The 27,840-nt window shown below is 39.6% G+C and overlaps 3 protein-coding genes across 6 annotated transcripts in view; 2 read left to right on the top strand and 1 right to left on the bottom strand.

Annotated features, from left to right (window-relative positions):
* The window catches only part of LOC105938536 (growth arrest-specific protein 2), a 28,944-nt gene extending 17,517 nt beyond the window's left edge, over nucleotides 1–11,427 (top strand). For both annotated transcript variants that reach the window (XM_021307424.2, XM_021307423.2), the window contains exons 4-8: nucleotides 1,334–1,478; nucleotides 2,521–2,584; nucleotides 2,681–2,909; nucleotides 2,991–3,098; nucleotides 10,211–11,427. In XM_021307424.2, coding sequence (XP_021163099.1) covers nucleotides 1,334–1,478; nucleotides 2,521–2,584; nucleotides 2,681–2,909; nucleotides 2,991–3,098; nucleotides 10,211–10,420 — 756 coding nt within the window. In that variant the 3' untranslated portion in view covers nucleotides 10,421–11,427. The remainder of the gene's footprint in view (nucleotides 1–1,333; nucleotides 1,479–2,520; nucleotides 2,585–2,680; nucleotides 2,910–2,990; nucleotides 3,099–10,210) is intronic.
* A 200-nt stretch (nucleotides 11,428–11,627) lies between these two features.
* LOC105938537 (small VCP interacting protein) lies at nucleotides 11,628–17,668 on the bottom strand. The gene is made up of 4 exons (XM_036148689.1): nucleotides 17,158–17,668; nucleotides 16,606–16,656; nucleotides 13,946–14,059; nucleotides 11,628–12,767 (listed from the first exon to the last, which is right to left on the bottom strand). Exons 1-4 carry the CDS (start codon nucleotides 17,218–17,220, stop codon nucleotides 12,753–12,755), a joined length of 243 nt encoding a protein of 80 aa, XP_036004582.1. The 5' UTR covers nucleotides 17,221–17,668; the 3' UTR covers nucleotides 11,628–12,752.
* Nucleotides 17,669–21,266: 3,598 nt separating this feature from the next.
* The window catches only part of ano3 (anoctamin 3), a 66,833-nt gene continuing 60,259 nt past the window's right edge, over nucleotides 21,267–27,840 (top strand). For all 3 annotated transcript variants that reach the window (XM_036148679.1, XM_036148676.1, XM_021307420.2), the window contains exons 1-2: nucleotides 21,267–21,376; nucleotides 25,609–25,785. In XM_036148679.1, the coding sequence (XP_036004572.1) occupies nucleotides 21,337–21,376; nucleotides 25,609–25,785 (217 nt within the window). In that variant the 5' untranslated portion in view covers nucleotides 21,267–21,336. The remainder of the gene's footprint in view (nucleotides 21,377–25,608; nucleotides 25,786–27,840) is intronic.

The raw sequence follows: 27,840 nt of genomic DNA, 5'->3' as shown, positions 1-27,840 counted from the left end.
CGGGACTTGTTTATGTTAGGACTTGTAACATATTTTATTGGGATTTTAGTTCATCGTGGTGTGTGGCCAAAACTCACCGAAAAGGTTTTTGTTTCCAATACTTCATACTACATCCCTCTTAGGATACAGTGGGTGTGTGTCTGTGCCGTTCATTCATGCTGCCCTTTAAATTATTTACGCAGGTTAAGATACACTCATTAGACTATTGCTTGCGTAAATGTATGTGTGCTTGTTAACACCAATGGGGAATCAGCCAATCACAGGTTAACAACTCAAGGCATTTAACCATGTAGATGTGGCAAAAAAAACAGCTTGCTAAATTTCAAACCGAGCATCAGAATGAGGGGAAAGGGCATTTAAGTGACTTTGAACGGTGTATGGGTGTTGCTGCCAGACCTCTGATCTAATGTTTAGTTGTTTTTCTTTTTAAAATGCAACCATATATTGGGATTACATAGGGGGGTTTGCATGGGATCTACAGGGAATTATGTGAAGAAGAGGAAATATTAAGCAAACAGCAGCTGTGTTAGAGGTCAGTAGAGAATGGTCAGACTGGTTGGGGATTATAGAGGACAACAGATTTGATGACATAACCACTCATATCTGAACATACAACAAATCAAGCCTGGAAGTATATGAGCTACAGTAGCAAACGACCATTATTGTTACACCATTAGTTTTAGCATTTTTGTACATGCTCACCAAACTCTATTGGTAACTATCACGTTGAAAAAGCGTTATCTGATCTGAAGGGTCTTGTTTCAGCTGCAAAATACAGACTGTGTGAGAATTTGGTCTCTAAACAACATAAAATCTTAGATCCATCTTGCCTCGTATCAACAGCTCAGACTGTTGGTAAAATGATGAAGGAGCTATTTTCCTGGCACATTTCGGCCTCTTTGGCACCAGGTCAACCTTTTATAAATACCACAGCCTACCTGAGTATTGTTGCTGACTATGTCCATCTCTTTAGGGCTACAGTGTACCCTTCATATGATTTCTAAGTCTATCAGGACAGTGCACTATGTCACACAGCTCAAATAATCTCAAAGTGGTTTCTTTGACATCGCAATGGGCTCAGCCTAAAAGAGCACCAATGGGATGTGGTGAAACAGGAGACTCGCATCATGGATGAGGAGCTGACAAATCTGCAGCGACCGTGTGAAGCGGTCATATCAGTGTGGACACTTGGTTGGATCAAAACTTAGTCTTTGTCTTGAAGAGAAATGTAAAAACTAGCTTCTAACGAGTTACCAAGTACCAAGTATGCTGAAAATGTCAGGAAATTACTCATGTTTAAAGCATTTTTGTGTTACCTCCTTTGTGCACTCAGAAGAAAATCCCTCATCGGAGGATACCGTGCCGACAGAGCGCTCCCTCCGGTTCTTTCTTTGCACGGGACAACACAGCCAACTTCCTGGCCTGGTGCCGTCAAGTCGGAGTGGGTGAAACGTGTCTCTTTGAGTCTGAGGGTTTAGGTGAGTTTTACCGGTTTTGTTTTTTCCTCAGTCATATCAGACCGCTCTCAAATCTAAATGTAGGACAATCTGGCCGCGTTAACAAAGCACCCAGCTCTGGCTCTGCCAGAATCATGGACTCAGGTTTCTGGGTCTTTTCAGGACATTAATTGTGCAGGTACAATACTGAACAAGATGAATATTATATTATCCTCTCCTCCTCGGTCTTGCCTTACTCTGCATGGCGAGAATAATATCTGCATCCAAACACTGAAGTACAACAAATGTACATACGGTTGGGCATTAGTGAAATATAATCCAACACTATGAAGGGCTCTGTTTTATTTGTCTAAATCCTTTTTCATTAAAAAAAAAAACAGGCATGTTCCTTTTACCAAAATAAATCTTCTTCCAAAGAGATGTCGGAGCTGAGATGTTGGAGCTGAGATGTCCTTACGATAAGGTGCAGGGAATGTTACAGGGTCATCATTTACAAATGATCATTGCATTTTATTGCTGAAGGCTGGTCTAACAATGTTGAGTATGTAGATAGTTACACATCTAGAGGCCAGGCAGCATACCGTATATGACAAAACATGGAGTAACAGTCCCAATCTAGTCTAGTAGACACGCAACTGTTTAAAAGCTGTGGACGTATTTCCAAAACCAGTAATGGGTGATGACTTGTTTTTCTCTTTCTGTCATTCTTCTTTTGGATAAACTTGTGAAGCAGTAGAGGTATCGGCACCCAGGTTTGCTCTCATACAGTGGATCGTCTGTCATCATTGCATGGTTGGATGTGTCACATCTATCATGCCTTTTTGGTCTGCACACTTCCTGCTTGGTTTGCCATTTGATGAGGTTAAAGTGATCATCTCAAACATACAGGCAGATTCAGAATGAAGGAGTGGATGGATGTTTGGATGCATGGAGTCCATCAGCTTGTTTTTTCTGTGTTGTTCACCATCACAAAGCCACTCTTCTTCTCTCATTCCCTTGTTGTCTGATGAAATATCGTATCTTATTGTAAAACTGAGCGCTAAGCTTTGATCTCTTCCTGTAGTTCTTCATAAGCAGCCACGAGAGGTGTGCCTCTGTCTGTTGGAGTTGGGCCGGATAGCATCACGGTTGGTTACAGCTTCCCCCCCTATGTTTTCTTTTTCTATCTCAGTAATTATTTTTACAGTATCGTTTCATACGGTTCCCTTTTTTTTAACTTTCAGTTACAATGTGGAGCCTCCAGGCCTTATAAAACTGGAAAAGGAGATTGAACAAGAAGAAAGGGCACCTCTACCTCCCCCATCACCTGTATCCCCAACGCAGCCGCTCCCCTCATCCCCTTCTTCATCCCCCTCCCCGTCTCCTTCCCCTTCCCCAACACCGACTTCAAACCCAGCGCAGACCAAAGTGACTTCATCCAAGAAGAGCGCAGGCAAGCTCCTGGATGACGCTGTAAGTCACACTTGGCTCAGCTCTGCCTTTTCATATCCGAAGGGGATGGGATGTGTAAAAGCGGCGTTCTGTGTGTTACAGGTGAGACATATCGCTGATGATCCGCCCTGCCGGTGTGCAAATAAATTCTGTGTGGAGAGGCAGTCGCAGGGCCGGTATCGTGTTGGAGAGAAGATGCTCTTTATACGGGTGAGACACAAAAAAAAACAGAATTCATTCCATAAATATTACATTGGAGAGATGAGGAAGATAGGATATTAAGTATTCGGAAAAATAGTGCATATTCATCTTTTTCTTTTGGTTGATTGCTTAAAGGCTCGCAGCAGCAGATCAACCGACCTCCATCTAATCCTTTCCCCAACAACCTTTTTCTTTCTCACACCGACCACCCTTCTGCTCCTCCTGGCTCTGTTTTTAATGTTACCCTGCTTTCTATCTCTTCCAACAACAGCTTCGATGTTTATTTTATTTTTTTTTTTACTGGATCATTGGCCTACACTGGGGCACCCGTCTGAGTCCAAATTTTAGTCATCTGCCTGTTCATGTCAGATGAAGTTGATGTTTTTGGATGTAAACCTCCATCTTCATTGCTTCATCCACTTTCTGCAACACACCACGATCACTATGGGTGTCAGGTTACGCTATAAAATGGGGAATCAATTTAAAACAAATGTGCCTCCACCACCGTTCCCACTACCCTTCACCACCACGCATTTCACCCAGCCCACAAAAAAACATCCCATCAGATAAAATGTACATTTAGTATTCTCTGTTTGACATATAAACACAATGATGCTGCTGCCCATGAACCTCTTGACTATTAGCCAAGACACAACATCAATGTTTCTACCTCTACTCAGTGTAGTACATCTGTGCCTTAAAACAGTATTTGTCTGATTTGCTGGGATTAAGAGCGATGCAGCATGATTATAACCCTTCAAAAAGTAAGAGTAATTTGACCTAAAGAGAACATGTTGAGACCAAGCGCCTTTTATTCCACATCACACTGTGACACGAGTTGAAGCAAAAATAGTGAAAATAATAAAGCTCTTCCACTTGCACCATTTCTCCAGTTGTTGATCCCAAGATATTATCCTCTCAGTCAACGGGAATGTAAAATTTACCGACACTTCTATTTGAACTTCTATAGTATCCCAAACTTAGATTACGGCATCTCTTACCATACACGCAACTTAATATTATGTGTCACCGCATGATCACAGCCACTCATTCAGTTAGTGGGTCAATAACATCAATGAGTGGGTGGGGCTGAATTTCCTCCAGCTAAATGCTGATGAGACACAACCAATTGGTTTTGCTCTCAAAAAGGCAAGGATACCTATCAGCCCTAAGCTACTGTTATAATGGGGCTAAAAACATCTATAACATATAAAGTCTGTTGTTAAACCAGCTTATGGTCATCTTAAGATCATAAAAAAATGTTGCAGGCATGATTACTATAATAGTTTCTTTACTGGTCTCTTTAAAATCAGTCAGGTAACTGTAGCTCATCCAAAAGGCTGTCCTGACCGGCACTAAAGTAAACAGATCAGATCACACCAGTCCCTAAATCTCTGCTCTGGCTTCCTGATTGTAAAATGCTAAATTTAAACATTGGGCTATTGGTCTGTAAAATGTGGACCCTTCAGGCCTTCAGAAACCAGCTCACCCAATGTTTCCTGGACCAGAACTGAACACGGAGAGACAGCATTTAGTTTCTATACTCCTCAGGTCTGAAGCAAACTCCCTGAAAACCTGAGATGCAGAAACTGTAGGTTCCTAGAAATCAGGACTGAAAACATTTCACTGCAGCTTTTGATGTCACTAATGAACTGTTTACCCAATTACTGATGGGTCGATTGAAATGTGAGTTTTAAGATTAAATTTGCATCTTACCATGCAATGCTTTATAAAACTCAACTTTTTTATGTTTTTCCTGTGATGTTTGGATTGCCTTGTGCATAAAAGTTGCTATATAAATAAACCTGTCTTTCCTTCACTGTGGACAGTGACACTGTTGTTTCAGATGGTTGAATGTCAGATGATGTTGGGTGTTTCAAATGAGGAATGATGACAAACAGAAAAACTGTTGGATTATGCTTAAAAACCAGATCTGGGCTAAGAAATAAAACATTTTAAATTAACCTCATTCAGATTTAAATTAATCTAAGAAATAGTTTTATGATCCTTTCACTCCTGAAGCAGAACTGTTCAAATACAACATTAGGAATGAAAGTCAGAGAGAAATTGATTCTTAAGATACTCTAAGTGTATTATCTGTATATGCATGTCATCCACCTGTATCTGTAACCTTCGCAATCCAAACAGACATCAAATCAAACCAAACTGGTTTAGAGCTTCTAAACATTTGCTCTTTGGCATGTTGATCCCGAGCAAGCTGAAGCTTTTCTGCCCACAGAATACAAGTCTTCAGCCTTTCACTGCAGATAAAGAATATGTTGTGGTCTTTCCTGTACAGCTGATGAATAGCTCCAACCTAATGTAGAACCAGCTCAGCAGCATTTCTGAATGTACAGAGTAAAAATAGTTTTCTGAGGTGCTCCATGTGGTTGTACTGATTACAATAGCGCGGTGGACTCTCAAGCAGTGCAGCCTGAGGCCTGAAGATCAGGTGCAACTAATAGTGGTTTCTGGCCTAGCTCTTTATGTGGTTTGATTTTTCCAGGAGTTCCTAAATCCCTGTTCAATATGCACTCTTTTTTTAAATGACCTTAATTCATGCCATGTAGTAATTTACTTACAAATTGTTATAATTTATCAGTGCAGTACAGTGATTTTCAGAAAACATCCGCAAACCCAGACAGAAGGATGAAAGTCGTCCCTTTTTGTCAGAGCCAAACATTGCTGCAAGCTCTCCTTCAGATACTGCGGTGCTCTAGCTGTGTGAACAATAACACATTCGTCTATAACCACAAACTTTAATGGCCGGGCTGTTAATTCAATTGTTAAGTAATAAACTGGATTTGGTCTGAGAAACGGCGTAGCGCTCAGCGCAGTAAACATAGCTCAGCTGTCCTTGAGCAGAGGGATGACTGGTATTTGAGAAAGATAAATTGAGGCTAACTGATCTGAGAAAGAGAGTCGTTCCTCCTGGGATTCTGGTTACTTGGCAACCCGCATCCAGGATTCACACATCCAACTATGTGAATCATGCCAGTGGTATGTTTGAGATCTGCAGGCGTGCAAACGAGAGTTTTTACTCTCGAATGTCCCCTGCCGCCGGCCCATTAAACTGCAACCCGACCAAATCTAATTTACTGCCAGGTTGCGGTGATAAAATCCGCTGTGTATTATTAGCGGGGACAATAGGAGTGCAATTGCTAACATGAAAGAATTCCAGCCACAATAACATGCTGTGAATCACTGATGCCGCGGAACAGACCCGATGCTGTAGTCTCTAATGTGTTGCTGAGCAACCAAGGACAAATAGTGAGAGGCTGGAGGTGTTGGTCCAGATCGATCTGTTACACTGTATATACTCTACACACAAAGTCAGGTCTAGTTTTACGTCTGCGACAGGCATCCTGGATGAGCTGAGAAGTCTTGAGATCATCTGTCTTTTTTCCAGATATCTCTAACAAAAACACATGATCCCATTGCAGAAAGAACAGGCATTTCTATAAAATCCAAGCAAAACGACCATTAAATGACCGACGCTCTGTATTTCAGCCAACTCTCTTTATGTTGAAGACGCGGCAATTAAAATTCCTCACGTGGTCTCCCCGCTAGCCGCAGCTACTTCTGAAAAAGACGTGACTACAGTAAGGCCAGTCAGCGTCTGTGAGCTGCCGGAGTATGGCAAGCCGTACGTGTAAATATTTAATCCTTGATAGCAGCCATCATTTGTGCCTGTTGGTTCCCAACTACATGGCTGTACTTGGACATCTGCTGGTTTAATATCTATATGCACCAGACCAATGCACCTTTTTACCAGCAACTCTTTAACTAGTGTCACTTTACTCCAACTAGTAGGATCAGACGTCCCCCGAGGGAAAATGCGTGTTAGTTAACTACAGTGGACTAGTAACGCTTTTACTCCCGTTTCCTAGGAGACTGGCCTTCTCCTGGAATAAATGAGCTGCTTGTTGTTTCAGCACAGGATGGTGGAGAAACATCAGCGTGTTTCTGATAAGTGCTGTCCCGGCTCGGCCCCAGGCCACCGCTCTCCTAGGGGTTCCTGATGAAGAACACCCGTCTCAGGCAGGGGTCATATCCCAGAGAAGCGTGATTGAAACCTCCCTGCTTCACACGGCTCCATTAAACCCACTGAAAACAAAGCCGCGGGCCCAGCGCCGGTGATTGGAAGTGCTGCCCCCACTGCTGCCCCCTAGATTGATTCTTGTAAGAGGCTTATAAATGTTGCATGTCATGCGGCCGGAGGGCAAGACGCCTCGTTTCTGACCAGACTGAGGTGACAGGGTCCTTAGGTAGTATCGAGCTATTTATTTTGGTCCGTGTCAGAATCTTTCAAAACTAATAAGGCATTATAATTATTTTTATTTTTTTTCCCCCCACGGAACAGGTTTATTTACCGAGCTCTGGAAAAACCGCCTTCAGTAAACAAGCTTGTTCCTGCTGAGGTGTAATGGTGTGCTAATGAGGAAAAAGTGGCAGTAAAGCCTTCACGCTGAAGCAGACATGTTTTATGAGCGCGGCCTGTCGGGAACGCGAGCGTTTGATCATCCAATACGGCAACGTGTTTTATTTCTTCTTTCTACTACAATGGGTGATGTTGCCATGGTAGCCAGGCTCAGGAATGTGCCCTGATGTGTCAGGTGTCATCATATGAAGCGAATATTGTAGGAAAACTAAAATCACTCAATAGACGTTTGTGGCAAACGCAGCGCAGGCTTTAGACGGTTGGAGAGAAGCGGCAGCCTGGATATTTACAGCCGGAACAGTTTGACTGTGCTGACAGCAGCTGTTCCAGCAAGGTCAAAACTGCACCGTAGGTTTGCTGAGACATTCTTCTCAACGTCCTAAAAGTTGGGACTCAGAAGCTAAGTGACCTTCAGTCATCACGAAATGATCAACTTTTTTATACTATATTTAAAAACGTGGGTTGCAGTTGAATTTCAAACCATTTTTGATCTTGTGCTTTAACAAAATGGCCTTATATAGGCTAAACGTCTTTCTATGCATACTGACGACCAGTTTAGATATTAAGTAATATTCTAAGATGCAACTTAATGTATTCAAAGAAATAAACAATAGTAGTTTGCCATGTTTGTTAAAAACTCTACACATCGAGAGATTGGAAATAAATTGATGCTCACAAATCTAAACTATTTTATTGCATTGTTTTAAGTCTATAGCATAAATATGCAGTAGCTTTTTTGGTACACCATGCCAAAGTGTTCATGTCCATTAAGTCATCCCCCCCCCCCCCCCCCCCCCCCCATTTTGTCACGTTACAGCTTTAGTGAGACCCACACAGTTTGTCTTGCATTGGCAAGACAAATGGCATTTTGTTGCTCTGGATTGTATTTAAAGGAATCAAGGGGAGGGGAAACAAATGCATGACATTTTTTTCCTCATTTGTATTTGTCAGGAATTTTGAAAACAACGTCTCCATTTTCCCTCACTTCACAATGGTGTGCGACTTTATGTTGGCCTATCAAATATTAATACCTCTAGGCGTTCATCTAGAGGCTAGATGAACGTCTAGAGGTATTAATATTCTTCCAAGGCACTGCAACTCATCTGCTACAAAGGCCAACATTTACCAGTGAAGGGGAGCTGAAAGAACCAAAGATGTCGTTTTCTGACCAGAGATGCTTGATTTTATAGTGCAGACTTTTCACAAAACTGACATCACAGTGTTTGGTTTTGTTAATCGTTTGGTTTTTGTTATCTGTCTGCAGCAGCATGAGGAAAATTATGTATTTGAGAAAATAAACCGGTAGCAGGCCTGTTTGTGCAAGCGATAGACTTGTAAGATAAAACCAATGAACATGTTTAGGAATTAACTTAAAAGTTCAAACTGTGCGTACTTAGGTTAAGCAACAAAAATGTTTTGACCACGTTTGATGCCCATGTTGTCCCGTGGTCTGAGCAGTGTGAGTTGCATGCAGCCACTGAGAAGAGCAATTCAATGTTTTGGGGGGTTTTTTTGACAAAAGGTGTAAAGAAATGACCAGTTTGAGGGATATTATGTGGATTTAGGCATTCAAGGATTCTTAAACCTGTCAACAAGCATTCACTTGAGTGGAGGGTAAACTCTGCTTTCCTGACATCAGTGAGTCCAACCTTAACAGACAGCAGGGATCGAAATGTGCTAGAGGCTAAAAGCAAGTATTTAAAAAGTCAACTGTCTGGGTTTTAGGACAGTTTCTGCTGTGCAGCTGTGAATCATGAAGCTCTGTACCACACAGGCCTTTCTCAAAGCCTGCTCTCCGGTCCCGATGAAACAGCAAGCCAATCCAAACGCAGCCCATGGGATGGGAAATGTGAGGAAACCCTGATTTGGGCAAATAAAAACTCAGAATGCAGAATATAATGATTTATGCATTTGGTCTAACAAATATAGGGTTGTGTAACAAATTCAGTGTCAATGACATTTACCTTTTCCTCTGTTAGTCACGTCAAAAGAACATTAGGGGAGATCTTATCTTGCAAAATATAAATTTCTGATCCTGAACATCATAATTGCTGAGTGAGTTAGGCAGGCGATCATCTAATAAATTAAAGTTAACATTTAATTAATATCTCTAAAGTTGCAACCTTTTACTTCTATCCCTAGATAACTGAGTTTTACTGTTTTTATGTTACAATCGTCTCCTTGCACTTTCGGTTACTGCTTTTTCTTTTGTTTAAAGAATGGCACTTTATTTGTCAATGCGTGAAAAGTAATGAAGTCCATGAAGGGCAAGTTAAAATCTCTTATAAAATCCGAGCAGACATTAACCTTTACGTTGTAAAATCAGAGCGAGGTGGAGTCACAAACAACTGCTGGCAATAAATGCCATTTCTGCCGCTTGTTAGTTCAGAGCTCTCTTGCTCATGGCCCGTTCTCTAGAGATTTGAACATAAACTTTGAGAACCTCTGCTCTATAGCCTTGTCAAGGGTTGCTGAACTTAATTTATGTCCATACATCCTTCAACTAGAGACATTTGCCTCCCAGCTGAGAGGAGTAGGTGGGTACAGAGATGTGAAAAAGATATCGTCAGATCGATCTGGTACCATCAATCTTTTGTATTTTAGCCACGTAAACTTGTCAACTTAATGCTTGTTTCTGAATTATTTGTTAAGCCAGTACTCGTCGTATTTCCTGCTGCAGATGCTGCACAACAAGCATGTGATGGTGCGGGTCGGCGGAGGCTGGGAGACCTTCGAGAGCTATCTGCTGAAACACGACCCCTGCCGAATGCTCCAGATTTCCAGAGTGGAGGGAAAGATTTCCCCCATCAGCACCAAGTCCCCCAACATCAGAGACCTGGCCCCCGACAGCTACCTAGTGGTGGCGGCCCACTACCGCAGCAAGAAGTGAGGGGCCTGGTCACAAATGGACACGGGGCATGTTTTTTTTTTTCTACCCAACACAAATAATGGGGCTTTGCTTAGCAATATATTTTAAACAAAATACCAAAGATATGGTGAAAACCAAGAAACTGATAATAGGGGGAAGATTTATTTGGGAGGGGAGGGGGGGAAACATAAATCCCAGGTCCTATATTTAGCATTTATCTCCTTTTTTTTAGTTTAGGATATTCTCTTACTTTTATGGGAACTATTTTTTTTATAATTTTCCTGATATTTACAGTGTAGTGGGTTAAACAGGTACTTAGCAGGGAAGTTGTAAATGTTCCTGATATTTGGTTTTCAGTCGCTAGTTGTACTTGAAACAACAGAGTAGGTTCTTTCAGAGGGCAGAGGCCTTCTGAGCATGTCTGTAATGCAAAAGTACACCTCGAGTAAAACCAGGCACAAGATGGAGTTTTCAGTACCTTTGAGAATTTTGTTTCTACTGTGTAATCCAATATAAATGTGTAAAAGTGTTTCAAGCCGACTTAATGAATATGTTAGAATATCAACACCGTCAAAATCCTGAAGATAATAGCCAAACCTGATTTCCTTAAATGCATTTCTGATTAAGCGAATTGTAAGCAGTGCTTACACTTTATGCAGAGCAGTTTTACAGCATTTCCCACTTTAATTGTATTATTTGATGTCTGAATTGTGCCACCATCTGTGTCAACCATCTCATGTAGAACTGAACCTGGTTTCTGTCTCCTTTTGTTTGATGTTACTGACCTCTAGAGGTAGAAGAGAGAGTTTAACGTGAGGACAATCTGTGACTTCTGGTTTGGAGTCTTACAATAACAGAAACAATTCCTGTATCAAAGCTGAGCTTATTGATATATGTGACTTTTTATGGAATATTGTTAAAAGGTTGCTGCTTTTTCTCACTAAAATTAAATATTATAAACCAAGGTTCTGAGAAGAAAGAAACCAATTTTTTTAAGTGAAATTTAAATAAAGGTTAATTGTTTGGGACTTGTGATATCCTCCTTGTCTCCTTTCCAAGTCAAAATTAAAACACTTTCATGGGAGCTATAGTTAAAACCATCAATAAAAAAAATAAAAAAAATAAAAATCTATAAATGTTTACATGATCACCTGCAGACACAAAGCCTGTCACCGTCATTATTTGGTGTGTGATGTAATACCATAGTTCAGCATCTGGAGTCCAAACATACATAACAGAAATGTGCTTTATTAAACGTAGCAAGTACCATTGGCTATATTCTTTCGCCTTACAAAATGGGAAGAGCACCAGAAGCTTTTAAGGATCAGGCAGCTGTAAGAAAAGATCTCAGTTAAGCACTTCAAAGCTTATTCTTCACTACATTTCATCCAGCACTTCGTGTGAGAGTAGGACAGAATAGCTGCTTTATCGGAAAACTGTGACCGAGAGTGGTGAGAATAAGTTACTAATAAATTATGAGCTGTGGCAAAAATCATACAATAAAGGGTTAGACTCTTCAAAATCAAACCAAATCATATTAGTGTTTTATAGTTCAATTCAAATGAACAAACTCCACCAGTGCAATGAAGGACTATGACTGGTTAATAGTGCTGTGGGTCACATGCACATGGGTAACGAGGGCGTGTCCAGAAATAACCCAGACGTTTCGGGCTGCTTACCATCAATCAATGCTATCAAATGCAGAGTGACAGTGTGCAACCACAGTGGCAACTAAATGATGTCATCGGTAGAGAAGGCGTGAATCTTGTTTGCTCCCTTACACAACCCAGTAAAAAATATATATAAATACAAACATAATGACCAGCGTTCTAAAAAGACAGCTTACGCTCATCAGTGGCTGATCCACTGCAACGGTCATCGACTCGCCCAAGTCAACAAGCAAAGCCAGTTCAGCAAATCAAACGGTTACATCTGCATATGTTTGTTACCAGGAAGCAGAGAGCTAAACCTTCTGGAGGATTGTGGCGCTACTATCTAAGAAACTGATGACTAATTTTCCACAAAAGAACTTCACCTCACATGGACAGCCCCGTTTCTCACACACATTGCGGCTAATAAAAGGGCAGCAGCTTGTTCCAACACTATCATTTTATCCTTTGACATGTCAAAACGTCCAAAACGGTCCGCTAGGACTTGGCAAATACAGCTTTGTTTCTCTGAGACAACTTCTGCGTGAAACGTGGCGACAGTCGCGTGTTGTTAACAGCATAACAAAAACGAGCGAAAGAAGTTCAGCCGGGCAGCAATTCCAACTTTTTTTTCCCCCAGCAGTCCAGCAGACAGGCTTCATGTGGATTTGAACGTCGGCGGTCCAACTTCCCCGTCGCGGTTCTCATCCGACCTGCCACTGAAGACCAAAACGAAGAGAAGGGTCAAAGCGACAGAGTGGCACGTATGCCTACGAGATTACATCCTGGGTCAGACTGTTGTGCAGGAACTGGGTTTAAAGTTCATTTTGAGATAACAGTAATTAGTAGGCACATGTATTGTAAAGCAGAAACATCCTCCTTGGCTAAGGCCCGCCCCCCATGGTTACTGTTGCTACGCCTGGCAAACATCGCTAGCCGCCCGCATATCGTCATGGATTCCAGTGATTTCAGTGAGAGATATTACGAAGGAAATCGTTTCAAATTTTTTGGAGTCTGTCAGGTAAGTACTGCAATATGCATATGTAAAATATATTCACATCATTTGTCAGCAGAGTAAAGTTGATGAAGAGGACATAAGAATCTAAGCGAGGGCTCACCGTTCATATTGCAAGACTCAGCCACCCCAATTTTTGATAAGTCACATACAAAACTAACATAAAGAAACAGCAATGTTCTTGAATCGCAGGGTAAGGAAATATATTATTTTATTATAATCCAACATTCTGGTTTCAACCGCAAAGCTATAGATTTCAGTATCCGTTATGCTAGCCGGCTGCTTAATGTGTTCTTTTTGTTTATAGCGCTCCGGGATATTGTTCGCACATCATGGGTTTGTTCAATACGCGGTGCATCTCTACCTTACTCAATGTTAAAAAAAGAGTGGTTAGAGCAACGCGCTTGCACTCAGGATGCCTTAACCCTTAACCCCAGATTGCTCCCCGGGCGCCGCACATGGCAGCCCACTGCTCCCCAAGGGTGATGGGTTAAAAGCAGAAAACAAATTTCGTTGTAATGTATGTTTCAATGACAATAAAGATGATATTACTATTACTTAGTTATTACTTAATTATTACTTAGTTATTAGTTTTCCTCTTCCATAGGATTCAGATGCTCGTGGGGTCTTCCACACTGCTTAATCCATATTCAACATCCAGGTTTGTTTTGGGAAGGCGTAAAATTCAACAGCACCCAAACATTCAGGATATCTTTCATCAGACTTGCAAGTCCCGTAGGCATTTTTCAAAGTGAGTGAATGTTTGCCAGGCCCTCCCCCCTTAGCTAGGTTGCTAACATTTGATTGGTCAGGACTCAGCGAAGGTTCAATTACTAATAAACAACTTTTGTTTTTGTTTTTTTAACGAAAGGCCAAACTAACCTTTAGTCCACCGCCACCAGACACAGAAGTCGTCATCGCCTGTTTGTCAATTTCTTCTTGTTTCTTCCTCTTCCTTTCAACTGCTTCTGGATTTTTGACGCCCCTGTACGCTGTCTGGAAACCAAAGAGGGTAGGAAGAAAAAAAGAAAAGCAAAAAAAAACTCAAGCTCTAGCAGGAGACAGCATTGTCTATTTCTTATTCCTTTAAATGTTAGAAATACTGTGCGAAACATGCTGGCAGCTGTGTGTTTAAAAAGATGCTTTAGCTTATAACCACAACTGTTTAGAACAAAAGGCGTGATCCAGTCAGAACCAGCGCACGCATTGGACGGCCAAATAAGGCATCGCAGCAAAAAAAAACAACAAAAAAAAAACGGAGCAGCTGCTTTCAGTCGGGGTGTGCCGCTTACGCCATCCGTGGGTTAAGAGCTCTGTGCTTGTTCTCTCAATCTGAACGCCGAAGGTTAAAACACGACAGTGACCGAGAGCAGAACGTTGTGGCGATTCAAATATGAGCCGACTTCAGAGCCTGACTTCCATTCTGAGCTGAATTTACTTACCTTGGCTTAACTTTAGCGTGGCTCTTACTGGTTTGCAAGTGTCTTTTCTGCACAGTAAAAAAATGCTCAAAAAAAATACTTAAATACAAGACATGAAAAGCTCACATTTTTAGACTCAGGTAACATCTTACTGAGTGTATGTACAGCATGGCTGAAAAACAAATACTCAAGGTTGTGCTGGAGAGAAGATTTTCTGTTTAAAGATCTGCTGCAGTGCGGTTAGTCCTTAGATGCTTGGCTACTGAGAGGAGGGACGCTTTTCTTCATGATGAACTGGTGCGACTGTGTTTGTGTTGTGAGATTTTCTATGAGGGGGAATGGGTTTAACATCGGCCAGGAATTATCTGCGCGCATGCCTGCGACTAAAGTTAAGACAGGAAGACACTGTGCCTTGAAGAAGGATTCCTTCCTCTGGCACCCGATGCGTCGACACAAAGTGGAACGTATTTTAGAAGTGGAAGGAAAAGGATAGATGGCGCTCAAGATTTTTGCGTCACATATAGAAATCAGAAAAGTGTGACGTGGATTTGGATAAATTTTTCCTTAATTCGATGCCCATAAACAAACTAAGGTCCAACAAATTTCCGTCAGAAGTAGGGCTGGACGATAATTCAATAACGATATATAATCGATTAATAGACTTACATTGATGATAGGAAAAAAAAGGGTCCATAAAAAGTTCAATAGAATAACAGTTTTCCTTCCTTGTGTATTTTAGCCATGTAGGTTAATATTAGAGTTATTAACTCTCCCAACCAATCACAAATGCAGAAACAGGAATGCTCGCCTCCCAAACTCCGCCCACTTCAAAGGGTTCAGAGAGCGTTATTTTTTCTTTTTCTAAAACTTGTAGTTTTGATGAAAAGTTGGTTGCAAGATGATGTTGGTAGTACAGCCGCTAAGCAAAGGCCGCACAGCACCATCAAAAGCAAGGATCACCACAGCGAGTTGAAAGAAGTTAGGGCTGGGTGATAAAACTATTTTATCAATTAATTTCAATGTAAAAAAGAAAATCACAATTTTTTTTATTATTATTGTTTTTTTTTTTTTTTTTTTTGCCAATGCATTCACCAGGGCTTTCATGAAACTTTGCACTAGATCAGTCCTGAAAGGGGAAATTGTTGTGGTAACAGCAAGCAATGTTTAGTATATGTTTAGGAAAATACATTGTCAAAATACTCCAAAGAGGAAAACTTTTTACCCTAAGACGAGGCAGTTTAATTTATTAATTTACTTTAAGTTGGTGTGAAGTAACATAAGTGAAGTCTGTTCTTAGATGTCTAATACAACTAGCAGGTAACCTTTTGTTATATTGTCATTATTTACTATGGCAGGGCCTGCCATCTTGTTTTGGAAACATGTTTTACAGATCGTAACGAGCTACTCTTTAAATTCAGGTCAAGTCCCACGTGAGATTATTGACATGAAATGAAGTTTTTAAAAATCATTTCGGCAATCGATTAATTTGGTTAAAAAAAAAAGAAAGAAAAAAAAGGAGATTTTATTTGTAAGCCATGTCGCCCAGCCCTAAAAAAATATATATATATCCAAAGTGTTGAACGTCTCAGAGCGCTTTTAAATCCGCAAACAACGTACAAATGTCACATGAGACCATAATTGACATTCTTGGCCTACAAAAGCGGATACCTCCGCATCAACCTGAACGCGTCGTTTTCACGATGAAACGTCTTGCTTTTAATCAGCAGGGATGAGGCTGCTGGTTTTTTTTTTAAGTCTCACTGAGAGGGGGGGGGGTTCACAACCCTGACCGTGCAGCCAGGGCTACGACCCGCCTGAAGCCCAAACTTAAATCACACTGAGAATCCCAAAAACACAGGAAGCTGCAGTAAATGCAGGAAAATGTGCTACAAAGCCACACTTTGTGAGCTTTTTGTGAAAAAGAGGAAAACTATCTTTTTGCATTTCCCTCAGAACTATGCACCACTTGTTGGTTTAACACTACTTGTTGACATTTACATGGTGACCATGTCCCCAGGACACTAGGCTGGCAAAATGTACATTACCTAGCAAGGTGTGTTGTTTAACCTGATGTGGGACTCATGATTTAAGTGGAATCAGAAGCACCCACTCATCACTGACCTCTTTTTGTCTCTTCTCGGCGGCTTCGGCCAACTGTCGTCTCCTTATCTCCTGTTAAGGACAGAAACCATGTGAGCTAAAGCTGGTGAAGATTATAAGTCATCCAGGTCATGGTCATTCCAGAAAAAAGGTAAAAAAACAAAACAACTGGACTTGTTTTCTATAGTTTGAAGACGTTTCGCTTCCTATCCAGGAAGCTTTCTCAATTCAAAACGGCCTACTGGCCTTTGCTGGCCAGTAGTATAAAACTTGATACTCCACATTACTCCAGACTTTTTGAACTGAGAAAGCTTCCTGGATAAGAAGCGAAACGTCTTCAAACTACGGAAAACAAGTCCAATTGTTTTGTTTTTTACTTTTTTTTAAATGACCTGTGAGCTAAAACTTGGAGCTGGCTGACAGGGAAGGGGTCCCATGCGTCAACAAGGGCCTCTACAGTTCAAAGAGTTTGTATTTTATTTACTTTTATTTATTTATTTTTTACTATGTATGCCAGATACATCTCCTGTGAGATGCTTGAACTGAAATGTGATTAAAGTTGCATTCACTTACAGGATCCGGGGTGACAACAGCGTCGTCCGCTGCTCCGCCAAGGCACGGCAGGCACATTCCCATTCTGGAATATTATTATTCCAAGAAGTAAAAAAAACAAAAAACGGCGTAGAAAATTAGTTTTCAGTGTCTGAAGTTAACTAAACCAGAAACCTAACGAGATATCTACAGTCACCAAAGCGTTCGGGAGGTAAATAAGGCAAAAGAAGCGGCGGGTTCTACTCCAGCTGGCTCATTCCGTAGTTTCCCGTTAGCTAACAGCGGCTCCTGCTATTAGCCCGGGGGGACGGCAGCATTCTAGCTAACGCCTAGTTTCAGCTACCGCTACAAGCCAAGCTGCCTCCCGGAGTCACATAATAAACCGTCTCCTTCCACACCTCAGGTTCAATCGGCGCGGCATTTAGAAACCAACGCGCCCTGAGAGCGCAGAAAAAGTCGTACACAGCTCTCTGCCTGTTTACTGGTGTAGCTCCGCCGTGCTGCTGATGGTAGATCCAGTGCGCTGCGTCGCTTACGCTCAATAACGGTACGTTAATGAGCGCCGATGACGTCACGCGCACTCAGTTTTAACGCGAAATGTCGCATTAAAATACGAAATGAAGCGCTGTTAATGTGAATTATTACTATTCATTATTTTTTTCCATTTGTTAAAAACTATTTGTGGAATTAGCTTATTCACTACTTAATCTATTGTGTAGTATCCTGTCAACGTGTTTTTGCCTTTGTCATGCCCGAATGCTCCCATTGTGGAACAATAAAGGTATTTCTATTCTATTCTGTTCTATTCCAGTCTCTGTGTTTTACATCGTTAGGCATTCATGGTTAGGAACATGCACACAATTCAAAGGATTGAAAGAACTACAAGGCAGTGGTCATTATTTGTAATAAGTAGAAATAAAAGAAAACCAAGCTTACTATCATACTGTAAAAACCTTAAAACGGTAAAATGAGTTAAATCTTTTCTGTTTGTTGAGTTTTATACCAGAGAGAGAGAGAGCGAGCGAGCGAGAGAGAGACTCTACCAAGCCTTTGGTTTAGTTTGGTTTGGTTTGAAACAAGACCCTGTTTAAGATTCATTTTATTTTGAACCATAAATAATAGAAAATTTCAACGAAACAAAGAGAAAAAACATATGTGACAACATAAGATATAATAGGCTTTTGTTGATCTCACAGTGGAGAAATTCACGTGTCACATCGGCTCAATAATAAAAAGAAGGTGTCAAAAGGAGGAAAAGGTGCATGAGGGATATACAGTGCGTCCATATATATACAGTGGATCAGGTGGGAGGGAGAGAGAAGAACAGGAAGAAGCAATGGCTTATCCAGTCCTGTCCCTTAATTTATGTACACATCCTTAATCAAAATTGTAATTTAATATATACATAAATACACATACACCCATACTGTAGTGGTATATAAACATACATATGCATGTATAGCTACCTTAACATATATCTCTTCGGCTGCAGATAAATTTACTCATTAATTGAAATGACATTTATGTTATTAATTTTTATTCACATTATTTATGTACTCTAGCAAACAATATGTTTGCTTTGTTTAATTTCACCGTCTAAGCCATTCCACAGAATCACTCCACAAACTGATATGCACATGCTTTTAGGAGTGCTGCAAACACATTGTTGTTTTAAATTACAGTTTCCCCTAAAGTCTTACCTTCCCTCACTATTGTTGAACAGATTTTGGATTTTCTTTGGAAGCATATTGTTTCTAGCTTTGGACATCACATATGCAGTTTTAAATTGTACCAAATCCATAAATATCATAATTTGTGATTTATAAAAAAGTTGATTAATGTGTTCATGATACCAAACATTATGTACAATCCATATGGCTCTTTTTTGCATTGTGGACATTTTTTTGTAAATAAGTGTTGTATGTATTACCCAAGACTTCACCACAATAATCTAAATATGCCAGTAACATGGTGCTGTAAAGAGTGTGCAAAGTTTTGTTATTCAATGTATGCCTTGTTTTTCCCAGTATCCCTATGGTTTTAGCCATCTTATCACATAAATGTTTGATATGGGGTTTTAAACAGAGCTTATGGTCCAAAATCACACATAGAAACATATTTTCAAAGACTCGCTCAGTTAATACATTATTCATTTTAAGTTTAACAGTAGCATTCATTTCTCGATTTCAAAACAACATAGATTTGTTGAATATCTAATTTGGTAAAATTAAATATTCAGAAATGAATATCCAAATGCAAATTAGAGAAAAGTAGGATAACTCAGCAGAGTGAGAGAAAGACCCTGATGTCCTCCAGCAGCCTAAGCCTATTGCAGCATAACTATAGAGATAGCTCAGGGTAACATGAGCCACTCTAACCATAAGCTTTGTCAAAAAGGGAAGTCTTAAGCCTAGTCTTTTAAGGTTTTTACGGCACTAAAAACCTTAAAAGTGCACGCTAACCACTGCGCAACCAAAGCACGCCCTTTAGCCTAGTCTTAAAAGTAGACAGGGTGTCTGCCTCACGGACCAAAACTGGGAGTTGGTTCCACAGGAGAGGAGCCTGATAGCTAAAGGATCTGCCTCCCATTCTACTTTTAGAGACTCTAGGAACCACCAGCAGACCTGCAGTCTGAGAGTGAAGTGCTCTGTTAGGAACATACGGGGTAATCAGAGCTCTGATATATGATGGAGATTGATTATTAAGGGCTTTATACGTTAGAAGAAGTATTTTAAATTCTATTCTTGATTTAACAGGAAGCCAATGAAGGGAAGCTAAAATTGGAAAAATATGATCCCACTTGTTGATTTTCATCACAATTCTTGGTGCAGCATTTAGGATCAGCTGAAGCCAGTCCTATAAACAAAATCATGCATGAGGAAGATTTATCGTTAACATGAAAAAACTGGAATTTGTCAGAAGATGTGATCAAAGCCAACCCATCCTGTCCAAGTCTTTGTAAAAGAGTGTTGTTGGTTGTACCAGGTGTGGCCCTGAGATCTAACTGAACAAGTACAAGCACCATTATCTGACTGGGGCTATGAGGATAGCATTAGTGACTTTCACCAGTGCTTTTTCATTACTATGATGACCACCTAAGTCGACTTCAGACAGATCATTAAAGAGTTGATTAGCAATTTCCAAGTGGACAAAGCATGTACTGTAGTTTTAGTATCTATATGCAAATTGAATAAATATTTAAATCTCGAGGGCAATTTATGTCATTAAATTGCTGTGATTTTTATTTTATTTTTTATTTCAGGTAAGAATTATAGATGAGGCAGGTTTTTATGCATATTATTTGGTCTAGATCTAGATGTCTTAAAAAAAGCAAGCATTTTTTCATTTAGATAGATTAAAACTTTATTCAGTGTCCTATCTCTAAATTAAGGACGATCAGTGTGTTTTTGTGGCTTTTAATGAGGTTAGTTTCTAAAATCACTAATTCATGCATGAAATAATTGTTTGGGGAGGGCTTTAATATTTGCATAGCTTTATGAAAGATGACAAAAAAGGTGGATTGTTTTTAAAGTTCTTGTTAAACCTTTGAAAGCACGTCTACACTACTACAGCACCACTAGGTGGTCAAAAGCAGTACGACAACAATTTGCTCATAAAGTTTTGACACCTTTTCACCTCCAGCTATTTTAATCTGCTTGTGGCATAACTAGAATAACTTCTCAGCGATTAATAAAGTGTGCCCTGTGATGAGTGGTGAAAATATAACAATGTTCACATTTAACTTCACCACAGGTACCAGAGCTGGAAAAAGACGGAACATTCCCATATTTCAATGGACACAGACTGATTTAATAGCTGTGACAAGTTTTGAATGTTTCTGTCTATATGATATGCCTCTCCCTTTAAGTGAGTGGAGGATATCTGCTGCTGTTACCCTTGTTGTCAGCAACATTAGTAAAACAGAAACCCTGTATGAAGTGAGTGATGCTCCATGGAGCAGGAGCTCCGTCCAATCAATGCCGTCCAATCAATAGTCTGAGAGTTTAATGTCATACTCCTCTTTACTGTCAACAACTCCCCCTATTCATCTTCACAGCGGAGCCCAGGCTGTTTCACAGCTCCCAGCGCTGCGCTGTGGGAATGACAGGTTCGTGAGACTGGACAGCCTTTGGGAGTGCAGATTTGATTATTTTTTGAAACATTTCCAAAAGGGAATATATAGGAGGGTTGGAGAACACAATGGCATACATGGAGTCAGAAGCTGCAGGCACTTCTTCAGGTAGGTTTATCTCACCACTCATGGAGGCACAGGGAGTTCAGAGGTGCAGCAGGTTGAATAAGCAGCAATTGCAACTTATTCGGCCTGTTATCTGACATTTTTTGACTGTTTGATTTTTTTGTTCAACTGTTATGTTTGTGCAAAAATCAGGAGTAAAAATCTAAATTAACTTTTTTTTTTTTTGTAGACACATTATGCACAAGGTTGCATCTATAAGTTGTTACTTTGTTTGTCTTATTCTTCTTCAGCATGTTGCTAACAGTTTCGAATCTCCATAATTCGGGATTGCGTTCGCAAAATGTGAGACAGTGTGCAGGAAGCCTACTATTAATCCGCATGAAAACGAACCCCTTGGGCTTAACTTATTCATGCACTTTGCTGTTGGGTGAATGAATATACATAAAAGAGTGTGAGGGGTCCAAAGAATGGAACGTAACGGCACACCTTTCATGCTGTTTTTTTTTTTTTTGTAAAAGGAGACAAGAATCAAGTGGTATACAGTAGAAATTATGAGTCTTTCAGGTGTAATATATGAACCAATCAGACTGGAACACTCATCACGGCAGAGAAATCCTACAATCTTGACAAGTATCATTCATTTCACTTGAAACTGCTCAATATGTAACATAAAACCGATTTGTTACAGCCTAGTGTGACCGTTTGCAATTTCAAAAGAGACTTTCTTTGAAATTGGATTTAATTTTAACACATATTTACTGTTTTTAATCTTTTTTATTCTAAAAATGTATAAAGATCAATTAAAAACTAAGCTGTAGCTAACTATTACAGTAAATATGTTCTACTAATGTACCTGATGAGTGAATACTGTCTTTTAGCTGCATAATGGGCAGCATCCCAGGTCAGCACAGACTCACTTTGCACACAAATCAATACATGCATGAAGTTGGAACGGATCTGTTAAACCATGAAAATATTAAGAACCAACACTTCAGTCATTACAGGTCAGCATTGGGCCAAATGGTCCTCAAGCAAACAGATCTGCAGCTGATGCAATTTAAAATAGTTTTGCATGAGTATAACTTTTAGGACCAACATCTTTGAACTTTTGTATTATTGCAATTATTATATTTAAGAAGAATATGGTCATTTAGTTGTCTACACATTAAGAGGTCATAAGTTGGTCTTCTATTGCACAGTTTTTTGTTCTCAACTTAATAAGTCCAGTCTTATCAGCCGTTTACCGTTTAGAGAGGGGGAAGCATGAGAGTTTTGACTCCATGGAAACATTTATGAGGCCTTAAGTGATCATTGCTTCCTAATGTAAGCTGTTTAAGCGCTCCAAGAAACACACATGCGCTTTGTATAGCTCATATATAGGGTGGAGGCTGCAGGATGAAGCCTCTAACACTCACTTCCACTTATATGTATTATTGTAGATAAACACTTTTACTATTTCCATCAGATTTACAGCTCAAGCCTTTGCCTGGCTGCTTTCACACTAAGGTACATTGGATTTTTCAACTTCAGATGTTTTTTTTTTTTAGTCTAAACAATAATTAAATTAGTACTTTCTGCAGCTTATGAAAAACATATTGTGTACTTGCTAAAAGGAATCGCAAAAATGAGTCGATCAGAAAAGCCCATTAATTTAGAGCTTTGTTCATGTTTGGATATGCTTGTTTTCATGTTATGGGATTCACACTTTGCTTGATCTACCTTCCCAGATTTTCTTGCTTCATGGGGAAGAAATTCTGTGACCTGGGGCTTTTAAATGTGTCTAAATAAATAATCAATGCCTTAGGAAGTGCAGGAAGTACCTTCTCATCAATCGATCTTTATAATGTCTCTATACTTTTGATATGATAAGGACAGTTTATTATTGCACTTAGGCTGCTAAGCTTTAATGGACAGAAGTGGATTTAAGTGATGTTTTTTTTCTCCTTTTTTAAGAGTAGCATAAGCTTTGTCAACATGGATGCAGATTTCTTTACATGAAATCAAGCTATCAACAAATTATTTATGCCAAATATCAAACTTAAATGACAAAAAAGAAAAGAAAAGAAAAAATTCTGAAAACTGGAATTGTTTCTTGGAAAATATTTCCTGCCAGTGACACATTTAAGATGAAGTTGGAGAATCAAAAAACTTTAAAATTTCCTAAAATATCAAAACAACTTAGAAAACAATCTTTAATGGCAAGATCTTAGGTGCCTTTTGTCGTCTGTAGTGAATGCATGACGTGTTGCACTTTTCTCAGATCAAAACACCAATTCTGTTCTGTCCCACTGGAGAAGGACATACCCTTAACGTGACAACAGATTTTAGTGACATAAGAAATTAGTCCACAAATCAATAAATCAGTTCAATATTATTTCTTCCTACAATATAACACACACTCAAGTAGTTCACTTCAGGCAGTTGTTCACTTCAGGTTAGCATTTTCTTTCCAGTTATCACATAAAAAAGGCATTTATTGGGTAAAAACTACAATTATGTAGGCCAAATGTTTACTAGAAAAAAATCAATTTCACCAAACAACTTTTCATGTGGAAAATGTGGTACACTGGAAATTAAATGTTGGCATAAAGTGGAAGAGTACCCAAGCTCACCTTTTTAATTGTACAGTATTGTGTACTGACAGGAAAACAAATAAATCTGCTCAAGGAAAAAAATCCTAATTTAAAAAAAAAAAGCATCAGCAGCCTGGTTACCCATGTTTTCACATCTACTTCTTGATTCAATTTCAGCATAGAATTTTCTTTGGCAATGGTCGACCAGGATGCCAAATCTTTGTAAATTGATCTGGTTGTCAGAGCATCTCTTGCCTATGGCCCCCTTCAGATCCATTCACAGACATTCTGTTAGATTCTGGTTTGAATACTGGTTAGGTCATTCTAAAACTTAAATTTTCCTGTGATAACGCAATTATTTTGTTGAAACTGCTCACTGTGATGCTAAAAAATAAAATCCCTCTTCATCTTCAGATTTCTTGAAGCTTTGGATCAAAACTGACAAGAAATTGAAACTGTTCATAATTGCATCCATACTGACAAAGTTTTATTTGAAGAAAAGCGACAGCAGAGCAGGATTCTGCCACCCCCATATTTCATTGTAAACTTTGTGTTCTTCTAGCAATGTGCTCTGTTGCTTTTAGAATTATGGTAAAAATTTCTTCTTTAGCTTCATCCGATCCAAACATATTTGCTTAAGATGTTTTGGGAGATTTTAGCCAAGACTGGATATATTGTTTGCACTAAAAGGCTTGTGACCGGTTTCTGATTTCTTTTTCACTTATGGAGAAATGTCTGGTTATAGTTATGTCACTGTTGGACCATATTTCTTCCCTTAATTGATGGCCATCCAACATGGTAGAGCTGAGCGATATAAACCAAAAATAATGTCTCCATATTTTTCAAGTTGAATGACGATATACAATATTTATCTCAATATGTTTTTCTTTTCATAAAGTAATTATAAAAAGGCATCTCTGAATCAAAGCTTTATCCCAAATGTCTCACAGGTATCTTTTTTAACAAGCATCTGGCTTGTTAACTCCTTTCATTTCTAATGCTCAGGAGTAAATCAGAAAGTTTGTCTTTCTACTGCTCTGCTAACCAGTGGACTTTTAGGAAACTTCTAAACCCTTTTTCAAAGTAATTCATAAACAGCTGGAGGACTTTTAGATTTCTACGGCATTTTAAAACGTTCAACCATGCTGTAGAAGCACATTCGAACTCAACGTTTTATATTGAGGTGAAGGCTGAATCATCACCTGAAGTTTTGATAAGCTTAGCCAAAAGCTTCCTGAACAATCTTCGGGTTTAAAGACGGTTTCTTGTTTTGACCACGTGGCTTCGCTGAATAAAACGCCTGCTGGCACCATTTATCACTACCATTTATAACAATAGTTTAACTAAATTACTTGGAACCGATTTTGTTTGTAAATGTTTATTGCAAACTTATTTCAGCAAAGAAACGTGCTGAAATTGGTGTTAACTGCTGCAGACCTAGTTTTGGAAACCCAGAGGCCCCATTGTCCCCCATTAGTGTCAAGTATCACATAAGACAAGAGGCATTTTATAGTTGTGTTAAAAATGTATGAGTGCAGTAATATGAGAGGTAGGTATGAGATGGGTCGCTGTAATCAGCTACATGATCTTCTGATCTGAAAATATATATTCCCCACAGATTAAAATCAACAGGATGTTTCATAGAAGTAAGAAGAGGTTAACAGCATATTTTCATAGCAATTTGTATTAATTGTTCTGCAGGAACATGTCATCAGGACAGCTACATGTTCCGCCCCCTTCTGGAGAAGCAGGGCTCCAGGCCCTCAGACAGGCAGACTCCTTACAACCCAACCATCAGCCGTTCAGCTTCCTGGAGCTCCTCACTTGGCGACGGTTCTGCCTCTGGAGACTCGGAGACGGAAACCGAACAGCACTCCAGTGAGTTTGACATCATTTGTCTCTTCTCAAGTTTTTTTTTTTTTATATAAGTAATCCGTCCTAGCATGTTTTATAAGAACACAGTCATCCACTTATTTATTTTTTTACACCCTTTTAATCAGGGTTGCAGGGCGGTCAGTGGTTGAATGGGAGAGGGCACCCTGGTCAGTTCACCAGTCCATAGGTCCACAGGGCCGACACCACACACACTCACTCACTGACACCTGACAATGACTGAGATAGAGTCAACAAATAAATAATACTCATTGGAGTTTTGTCGATAATGCGTTTTATTTGTGGTACAACAATGAGGACTGACAGAGCATGGGAATGTGGGTAAATATAACCCTGAGAGCATTAATAAAGATATTGATGGGTGAAGAACCATTTTTAAGCATTGCATCATCTTTGTTGGGAGTGGAATATGTGTAGTTATGTTGAAATGTTCTCTGTATTATACAAAAAAACAAAACATCACAAGTTTTATGTTTCAGTTTGAAGGGGCAGGTGTTGGATTTTAGAGACATGGAAGGTGCCTTACAACAGCAGTCATACCCCTTGAACTTCTACTTTATAACATTACAACCTCAAACTTAAAGATAGTTTATAGGGTTTTATATGAGAGACAGAGACTAAGCTGTTCATACTTGTGAAATGGATGAAAATGCTAAATTATTTCCCCTTTTTTTCTTTTTATGATTAATAATCTGAATGAATTTATCTTCAGGCGCACGCCGATACCCCTAAAGAAATACAGTACCACCAAGTGCCTTCTGAAATCCCCAACTCAGTCAGTCAAGCTTAGCTGTGTTCAATGGCTGGGCTGGGACTCATTTTCAGCCCTGGAGTTTCATGCCTCAGACTGATCCACTTAAGATAATAACCAATTATTATTAAAAAATAAATAAAATAAAACATATATATATATATATATATATATATATATATATATATATGCAGATTTATTTCATATTTGATCGTATTATCCCTTTTCGCTTGTGAGCTTACTATCTTACTTTGAATCATAAGAAATATAATGGGTCACTGATATTGTTTGGGTATAGAAAGCAGTTCTATTAATACTAATGCTTGTTTGTTCACACTTTGTTACGACTACTCACCTGTTTCTTTCATACTAATCCCCTCATCACTACTGGCTCTGGTTCTGACACTAAATCAACGAAATTCCCCTTTTTTACAAAACCATCTGATAAATTAAGGTCGCTTTCAGGAATGTAGTGTTGGCCCATCAAACATCGCAGGGCACTATTCATACAGAACTGCACCAAACTTTTAAATTAATTATATTATTCACTTAATGAGTAATCCTACCTGCCCACTCAGGACTTGTGGACTCATGGCTGGTACTTGCTGCTGTATTTTGCTCCTGACTCTGAGGGACCACAAGGCAATAAGTCCCAGTTTTGTGGCGTTGGATCATACTATTATTTAGACTATAAAACATTACATTATGTGCCACAACAACACAAAATTCAGTGACTTGGTAATTTACTTGGTGATTTGCAGGCAAAGTTCAACGTCTTTCTTTACCTATGTCTTAGTCCTAGTCTTAGTCATTTGACGATTCAAACCGCGGGCTTAATTTATTGAAAAAGCTGCCCTTTATCACACATTTAGCAGCAGCTGTTTTCAGAGTATTCCTCTTTCTAATTATGGCCTTCTCCGCATCACCATTGACCAGGTGCCCTGACGTGTTACATCAGGGTGCATAAAAACCAAAAAATAAGCTGCTAGTGGAGGTGGAGGCAGCCCAGGGATAATGGCAGCATAGCAACGTACGTGATCCACTCTACATTGTCACGACTGAGCAGTGGCCACAATATCAGACCGGACCACCAGGAATTGTCCCGGTCCTGCTAGCCACTCCTGGCATGAATAGAGCTGTTCTGCAAAGACCTCAGAAGTTTGTTAGAGAACAACCAACATCATAAAGATTAAGGAACACAGCAGAAGTTTGACACGGGGGAAAGAGTGTGAGACAACAATAAACCCACCAAGACTTGGCTTTCTGCCTAGATTGACAGCCTGGGAAAT

This window comes from Fundulus heteroclitus, chromosome 2, assembly GCF_011125445.2.
Source record: "Fundulus heteroclitus isolate FHET01 chromosome 2, MU-UCD_Fhet_4.1, whole genome shotgun sequence".
In the NCBI taxonomy this organism is placed as follows: Eukaryota; Metazoa; Chordata; class Actinopteri; order Cyprinodontiformes; family Fundulidae; genus Fundulus; species Fundulus heteroclitus.
The sequence above is the reverse complement of the archived record's forward strand: the minus strand, read 5'-3'. Positions and strand labels throughout refer to the sequence as shown.